The following is an 8,927-nucleotide window of genomic DNA, read 5'->3' as shown; positions in this document are numbered from 1 at the left end:
CATTTGAGGCAAACGTAATTTGGATGACTGCACCCATGTAGTTTTCTTTATGGTGTTACAGAAATAAAGTCCATTATCCTTTTAGAACATTGTTTGGCTTTCCAATCCTGCCAACGGTTCAGGGATTCTGTCAGGGGTCTCCAACCCTCGGTCCATGGATGGCACCGGGCTGTGACACGCCAGCATCTGGACCATGCAAACAAGTGAAGCCTCGTCCACAGGATGCAGGCAGTACTCAAAACCACATCCTCCAGTCCGTGGAAAAGCAGTTTCTCTACAGAACAGGTCCCTGGTGCCCAAAAGATTGGGGACTGTTCTAAATGATTCAAGAAGAGATTAAGGCCAATCTTGCTTTCCAGAACTACCCAGCTTGGGTTGGTGCTGACATCTGCAGAGACAGGAACATGGCTCCTATTAAGACCTGGATCTTAAGACAAGAGACTGAGGACCTAATGATGCTTAAATACAACTTCTAGGATCCCTATTGGTCCTGCTGACTTTGTTGCTCAAAATTTTGGTTCAGCAACATCCCATGAGCCAGACATTCTTTATGACATGGATCTCCAAACTTGGTGACTTTAAGACTTGTGGACTTCAACTCCCAAAATTCCCCAGGCTGGCTGGGGAATTCTGGGAGATGAAGTCCACAAGTCTTAAAGTCGTCAAGTTTGAGGACCCCTGATTTATGAAAAGGCTTTTTGAAGGAGGCATTCTGCACATGAACACTTTTTAGGGTATGTGTGTTTTTCAGGATGAGAAAAAATTTATTTGACCAGGTCTTTCCAACCTTTTATTTGAAGTCCAAACCTATGACTCATCTCTTAGAACAGCTTAAGTGGTTTTGTTTTGTTCCACTAGTCGAATATTTCTGCACATTTTATAATCCATTATAATCTTTCTTATTAATAGTTGCATTTTATCCTTTGGCTGTTATTACAAGCTGTCCGGAGTACTGTTTGCTATTGGAAGGCATATAAATATTAATAGATGATAAATAAATAGATAATGAATACTAAATAAATAAATCATGGCATTTATTTGATTCTTAAATTGCACATCAGGCCCCAACGGCAACAGCTGTGACAGGTCATAGGCCAACCTTCTAGATTTGGTTAATTCTGCCAAAGCACAGGGAAGATGGGGCGAGCGTTCGATTGCCTCTCCTGGCTCACAAGGAGGATGGGGGGCGGGGGAGAAGGCAGCCAAAATTGGAGCACAGCTTTGTAACTTACAGCACAAAGGCTGCCCAGCACAGCAGGCCCAGATGTTCTCCTCTCAATCCAGTCTGAACATGTTTGTTGTCTACTTAATGGAGACAGCTGGTTTTTTTTTTTTAACCAAATAAAAGAAGGAAATGCAAAATTGTAGTCCCGGTTTTCAATGCAAGTGCAAAAAAAAAAAAAAGCCAGCGCTGCTTACATTCTTTGTGCAATGCATGCTTTCAGCTCTGCACCAAGAAGAAACCAAGGCCACCGCCATGTGTTCCCAGATGCATCTGTGCCTTTTTCGGATGCTGCTGTGCAACGAGGCAACGAGATTCTTCTTCCCACCTACCCAAATGCTTCACTGGAACTTATCTGTGTGTTTCTTTCACAGGCTCCGTGCTCTTGCAGTTCTGTCTCCAGGCCCCTGTTTCTTTAAAGCTATTGATTTCGCTGGACCAAGACCAAGCCTATTGGTATGTTCACATTAATGACAGCTCTGTTGAGTAGCAGGGAAGAAAGTGCAGTTAATCAAGTGCTCTCAAGGCTCTTGAGCAGTGTTTTCCTTCTGCTAAATTGCTGACTCTTGCTGCATACATCTTCTATAGCAAAGGACACAGTCACCTCCTGCGTAGGAGGCTCTCCTCCCTCCCCCAGTAAAACTGTCTTAGCCAGCTACCTGAAGCGACAAAACAGCATTTTTCACTACTAGACAGAGAATTCAACAGGGACTAGCTGCTCTGTTTTTAGAAGTCTGTTGGCACATCAGGGGAGAGGAATCCTTTACAAGTGCTAGTACTACACAGTGTAATCAAGAAATGAGTTGTTGATCAAGGACTGACTTTCATGTCTGAATAAAAAGATATTGGCATTGCTAGCACGAAAAAAAAGAGAGAGAGAATGCAGTCATAGAATGAAATCTCCTTATTGGCCCAATTAATATTGCTTCTTTGCTGGTTGCAAGCTGAATTTCTTCTTAGGGAAGGGGATTTTTGTGTCTGTCTATTTTTGTTTTTTTTCCGGGAAGATTCAGCTACTAAAGTGGATAGAGATATGAGAGACACTTTTCTGGATTTCATTTGCAACTGACAGTGTGACCAGATCTCACTTAAAAGGTGTTATTCGTGCTAGAGCAAACACAACTCTCCCCCACCCCTCCACTGAACGAGGACAAACATAAAGAATGCGTGGTGAAGAGAATCCGGAGTGGAAACTTGAGAGGACCTTCTCACGCCATAGATGTTACCTGGTGTATACTTTCCATGCAAAGCAACTGCTGTATGTGTCATGTGACAAGACCATTTGTATCTAGTACATTAAATCTAGAATAAATCCCGCTCAGGAAAACCACAGCAAAGCCCTTGGAGGAAAGCCTACCCTTACAACGAACACGGCCAGACCTATAAAAACACGATCCTAGGACCGCCAGTTATTTCTTAGACCTGCATCTCGCCACTTGCAAACACCACTTCACGAGACCTTGTGGACACGTTAAGTGCGGGCTGGGCTTTGCTCGCTTCCCGACGGTGCGGATTTGGCTTTTGATTTTTGTTGGCGAAGTGAGGGGGGGAGGGGGCGAGGCGAGAAGGAAACTTTGGCTTTAATTCGGGGAGGGGGGGAATGTTGGTGTGGAAAGAGTAAGGGGAGCCTCTGACAAGCCGCGCGCCGCACACTCACGCAGCATCGCTGTCGCCGCCGACGTGCACACACACACACACACACACAGCCACCCTGCAATCTCAGCCCGGCACTTCTACGGCTCCGAGCCTCTTTCCTCCTCCTCCTCCTCTTCCTCCCGCACAGGCGTGCGCGCACACACAAGGATACACATCCACACACACACACACACACACACACACACACACACACATGCGCCTCCGCCTCCGCCGCCGCCGCCGCCGCCACCACCACCCGGCGCTCTCTCGCAAGACTCCGGGGTAGCGCAGCCGGGCCCTGCCGCCCTCGTCTCGGACGCAGTGCCTCCCCGCAGACCCTGCTGCCTCGCCGGCAGGCGCGATCATCTCCCGCCGCCCGCTCACCCCCTCCCTCCCCGCCCCAAAGCAACGGCCCCTCTCGCCACGCCACCGAGGAGCCTCCATGTGTTTGGAGGAGAGGCAGCGCCGCCGCCTCCGCCGCCGCCGCTGGTCGCTGAGCCTCTCCGCAGGCTGCTTTCCGGCGACCGCCGCTTCTCTTGGATTCCCGAGCGCGAAGGCGAGGCCAGAAGCAGCAGCAACAGCAGCAACAGCAGCAGCAGCGGCGGGCAAAGGATTCCCGCCGCCACCCCCCGCCCTCCAGCGGCAAGTGCCGCCTCAGCCGGCCAGCCTCCGCGCTCGCTTCTCCAGCCGCGTCTTCGCGCCTGCCTGCCGCCTTGCCTTGCCCGGCAACCCCAAACCGCTGAGGCGGCAAACCGCCGCCGCCGCTGCTGCTGCCGCCGCCGCCGCCGCCGCTGAACACTGACGGACGGACGGCCGCTGCCGCCGCTGGCCTTGCTTTCAGGTTTGGCTTGCTGGGTATGTTGGGGGTGGGGGAGAAGAAGGGGGAGGTTCCCTCCGGCCCGGGTTAAAAGTGCAGCGGAGGATGGAGGCTGGCTGGAAGAGGGCAGGGAGGAGAGGAGAACGCCTGGGAGCAAATCTCCTCCAGACAATAGCTGGGGAAGGGAAGGGAAGGGAAGGGGCGCTGGGTTTAGATCTTTCCCAATTGGGGATAACGGCCGAGCTGGCCAGAGACTCATCCTGAGCGCTTGTCTCCTTTCCATCTAGTGCGGCTTCCACCCCCGTCCCTCCCCCACCCCACCCTTCGCCCTGCTCCGGCTCTGACCATGATGGACCTGAAGGTGGACGAGGAGGAGGTGGAAAACGGGCAGCCGGTCAGCATCGAGGCATTTGCCAGCAGTTCCACGCTGCACGGCCTGTCCCACATCTTCTCCTACGAGCGCCTGTCGGTCAAGCGCATCTTCTGGACCCTGTGCTTCCTGGGCTCCTTCGCCGTGCTGGTCTTCGTCTGCAATGAGAGGATCCAGTACTACTTTCTCTACCCTCACGTCACCAAGCTGGACGAGGTGGCTACCACCCACATGACCTTCCCAGCCATCACCTTCTGCAACCTCAACGAGTTTCGCTTCAGCCAGGTGACCAAGAATGATCTGTACCATGCTGGGGAGCTCCTCGCCCTGCTCAATAACAGGTGGGTCAAAGGGTGGGGAGGGAGAAACCACCACCCCAGCCTACCCACCCCCATGACCTGCGCGTGTGCGAAGCCAGAGGTCCCGAAGCATCTCTGGGATAGTGTGCAACAGTTGGCGCACTTGTGGTGATGGTGTGTGTGTGTGTGTGTGTGTGTGTTGGGACATATTTGAACTGGGCACTGAAGTGTGCAACGTGTATATTTTCATATAGTGATCTGACACACATTTGAGAGTGCTTCTGCGTGACGAGCTATTTAGCTTTGGCAGAACGGCATACAGTTTCCGTATTGTTGTCAAGAAAACGGCGTGGCTTGTGTCTATAAAGTCCGCAAGAGTAGAATCCAAAAGTTGAGGGAGATTTGACTTTATATATTTGGTCTGGATCTCATAAGGCTTTGGAGGTGGTTTGTGTCTGTCAGCTGACCTTTTCCCAGGTTATCTGCCCCTTTGATTCCCCACAGTCACACTCCTGTAAGGTAGGAAGGACTAAAATCGTGTCTGCTTCAAGTCACCCCAGTGAGTTCCTATGCCTGAACATTGCCAGCTCTTCTTCAAGACAGTCAGGTGGCTCCGTGTACTTGACTCCTTTCAGATGCAATGCATATCACTGTAAAAGCTGTCTGCCACCTGCTTGTGGCGAAGAGTCCCCTATGGCCCCCACACGGAGCCTGCCTTGATCCTGTGTTCCCTATTTTACTCTGTTCATGCACTTTAAGGGTGATGTGCTCCCATGCTGTGGATTGAACCACGAGTATTTATTGTAGAGCTGAATGTATCCTTGACACAAGGCAGTTAATGTTGTCTGCTGCTTGAACTCCCCTGTTTTCAGACTCCTGGAGCTGAGATCTGTAGCCAGTCACGAATCAGCCTGAGAGGGGGAATCAGAGTTTGGGCGTCCTGGATATCAGCTGCAGAGGAGCAACCCCTTCTGAGAGGAAACTGAGCCCTTGGAAGCTGAGGCTGCTATGTTTTCTAAGGGCTACAAAAAAACAGCTCCCAAGTCAGGATTCCAAGAAGCCCCCTAAAAAAAAAAAAAACCCACCCCAATTTCATCTTTCTCATCTCAGCATTTTACTGCCCTCTACTGGAGAGAATTGCAACTCCCCAGCATATAAAGTAACATCTCCCTTGAACTGAGCTTGACACCTAGGAATTAACATATCTGTGTTGTTTTCTTGGCAACCACACAAAAGTGGTTGGCTAGTGTTTTCATCCAGGATTTGTTTTGACTTCCCAGTCTATTGTCTTGGGATTACCGGGCAGTCTCCCATCTAGGACTAACCAGGTTCTTAGTAAATACCTGAAACCAGGTAATGGTCAATTTGATTAGGCCAGCCTCAGCCAGGTGCTTCCTTGTAACTTGGTTCAATTGTATTCCTAAACACAGAAGGAGAGGGTGAGATTTTCTGTCAATTAGTTTTTATAGATTTTAACTCAGGATGGTATGAAATTTAAATGGAGGGAGGAGAAGAGCTAGTACTTTGATCCTCATGTTGCAAAGCTTGCTACTGGGATGGGATCTTTTTCAAGTGATGGGACTTAAAATAACGGAGGAATTTTCACGATTAAGAGGCTGGAGCAGAATGTTATTTTCTCAGTGCATCCAATATCAGAATGATTTTTCTCCGTTCTTTTTTCTATTGAAGTCCATGGTTCTTGGAATTGTACTTTATCTGAGTAATTTTATTGCTTGACAATAAAATTGACATTATTGCTTGACAAATATTTCGCTACTTGCCTGGAGCAACTGATCCCCATTGCCTGTCTTGCTACCTGCTCTCTACCCAAGTGGAGTAGACAAATATAACTATAGTACTGAATCATGGGAAAAAAGCAAATTTTACAAAATGTCCCCCCCCACCCCCGTTCCTTTAAGAGCTGTTCTTTGGCCAAAATGCACTATTTCATAGAGCATAACAAATCGTCCTTTATTTCAGAACATAACCCCCCCACACACAAAAAAGAACTAGTTGGATTGGACTAAAACAAAAAAAAAATCAAGCCCTATTTCTAGTAACTGCCAGCCAGATGGTAGTGGAAAATTTAAAAATCTAAAAACAGACATTAAAAACAATTGGCCTTTCTTCCAGCCCTGCCTTTCCTAATGAGGTGTGGTGGTAGATTGCCACTGATCATGGAGGCTTTGTTTAGCTGTCAGGGCTCAGAGCTTGGGGTAGACAGCTTCTCCATGCTTTTGCCTCTACCTCTTTTTAAAACTGCCTAATTTAATGGTCGTTAATTTAGTCGGGATTGGTTTTGTAAGTTAACACGTGGCATTTTAATGAAAAACCTGCTGCCCTGAGCTAAGCCAGTGGTCCATCTAATCAGTTGGGTTTCATGCCAATGAAGAGAGCCAGTTTGGTGTAATGTTTAAGGCACCAGCCTAGAAACCAGGAGACTGTGAGTTTTAGTGCCACCTTAAGCAGGAAAGCCAGCTGGGTGATTTGCGGCCTGTCATAACTCTGTCAGCTCAGCTCACCCCACAGGGTTGTTGTTGTTGTTGTGGAGAAAATAGGAGGAGGAAGGAGTATTAGGTATGTTCTCTGCCTGGAGTTATTTATAACGTAATAAAGGTGGGATAAGAAAAATATAATAAGTAAATAAAAATAGAAATGGCCAAATCTGGGAACCATCAGCTAAGCATATTTCTGTCACTTTATTCTGAATCTCTCTTGTGGGGGTCGAATCCAAAATTTAGGGCAGACTTGGTAGCCTGTCTTTGCTCCTTGTAGGCAGTATGGCTTGGATTTCTTGCTACCTGCTTCCTAAAATAATATGTATATGAATATATATTGTATTCTTTTCCACAACTGTAATTTGGGAAAAAGACAAGAAAAGGGGGTAGCATAGGCAGCTTGCATTTATGTAATTGTAGCAGTCCGACCCATGGCACTCATCTAATGTGGTTCTTTATACGTGCAAAATATGCCATCTGCTAATACATCAGGGGTTTTAAAAGCTCTCGTAGACAATAACTGTATATGTGTTGGTTTTGGGTGGTGATATAGAAGCCTTATGGTTTCTTGTTCTTGGTTCTTATGACAGAAGGAGCCTTGCCCAAAACCAAGAATGGGATGTCTGAGGAGCTTCAAAATTGACACTCCTGCACTTCCACACCACAAGATTAGTGATAAACTGTTCTCCTTTTCCCATTGTTCCACTACAGGGGAAAGATGGTTTTGGGATCTGGATTGTTGCATACAGTTTTGCATATTTATGGGAAATAAGCAACATATGCATAACCCTGGTAGATTTGCTTATCCCAAGAATCAAATGTATTGGTTTCTTGATGGGGAATATGTTTTCGATTTATTCTTTAATTTTGTCCAGCCGAGCAACATTTAGGGTTGGCCATAGGCTGCTCTGAAAAATTACAGTATTTTTCACATCCAAAAAATGTGCCAGCCAGATACTAATTCCTTTAAGTGCTGAGAAGCTAATGGGCTACTAGTTGACATTAGTCCCACAGCACTGGCCAGGTTTTCTCAGTCTGGGGCCATCCAAATATGACATCTTCCAAACTTCACCCGTCAGAGTTTAAATGAATCTTGAAATCATTAGATAGAAATGTCAATCAAGTAATACCAGTGAATCCATCCTATACAATTGAATGTTACAGGGCTCCTTGGAATGGTGTCATTCTGCCCATCTCTGGTCAGCCAGGGAAAGCCTCCATTCTGCTCCCTATGCCCAGCAACCTGTTCATTCCCTTCAGAAATCTGCTTAAATGCCTGCTATTTTATTTATAACCCTTATTGATTCCTTTTTGCAAATAGAAAGTAATTTAGACACGCAGAAATCAGCGTATCAAAGACACGATCAAAAGTGTTCCAGGGGATCCTGCTCGCCTAAGTCATCCAAAAGCGAATAAAATGTCGTACCGGCAAGTGTTACTGGCCAGTGTTTTCTGGCCACTAAATAGCTGCAGCATCCCAATCTAACCCCCTCTTCATATAAACAGGATCTGTACGGGGGTCATTCAAAATGGTCTACCAATTCTGGGTTATCAAAAAAAGCCACTAGAAGAGGATATATGTAGCTCAGGGTTGAACTATGGAGTCCTTGATGTACTCTTGAGTTTGTTTGTTTGCTTGCTTGCTTGCAGACCTTTCATTACCTAAGTAACGTCATAATTTTGGGGTTTGCACCCTGTTTATATGCAGTAGCTTGACCTGCCAGTGTGGTATGGTTTTCTCAAAAAGGACCGTAAGTTGCAGGCCATACTAGAAGTACTTATAGCCACCATTACACATCTGTGTATGTTGGAGATTTAGGGACAGACATTATTCCAGGTTTCACCAGCGTACTTTGCAATTCTAATTGATTCTAATAGCCTGTTTTGTTGAACAGGTGCAGACAAACTGGGCAACATCCAAATTTTGCATTTGCAACCTGCACTGATTTGGCATATGCGTATATATTGGGTGGCTGGTACTCGAGAACTATTATAGAACAATAGAAGGCCCTGAATTGTCTTCTCGACCACTAGAAAGCTTCTTCAGGGCTTTCACTGAACCTTTGCCATTTTTCCAAGCATTGAC

The 8,927-nt window shown here is 47.0% G+C and overlaps 1 protein-coding gene across 2 annotated transcripts in view; it reads left to right on the top strand.

Moving 5' to 3' along the window:
• The first annotated feature begins 2,663 nt into the window (after positions 1–2,663).
• The window catches only part of ASIC1 (acid sensing ion channel subunit 1), a 224,358-nt gene continuing 218,094 nt past the window's right edge, over positions 2,664–8,927 (top strand). Inside the window, exons 1-2 of one of the 2 annotated variants that reach the window (XM_087922991.1) lie at positions 2,664–2,728; positions 3,962–4,385. In XM_087922991.1, the coding sequence (XP_087779117.1) occupies positions 4,021–4,385 (365 nt within the window). In that variant the 5' untranslated portion in view covers positions 2,664–2,728; positions 3,962–4,020. Of the gene's footprint in view, positions 2,729–3,272; positions 3,699–3,961; positions 4,386–8,927 lie in introns of those variants that run through there. The other variant, XM_026717477.2, reaches the window with a different exon arrangement.

This window comes from Pseudonaja textilis, chromosome 2 (genome assembly GCF_049901715.1).
Source record: "Pseudonaja textilis isolate UNSWEBS1 chromosome 2, rPseTex1.2, whole genome shotgun sequence".
Classification (NCBI taxonomy): Eukaryota; Metazoa; Chordata; class Lepidosauria; order Squamata; family Elapidae; genus Pseudonaja; species Pseudonaja textilis.
The sequence above is the reverse complement of the archived record's forward strand: the minus strand, read 5'-3'. Positions and strand labels throughout refer to the sequence as shown.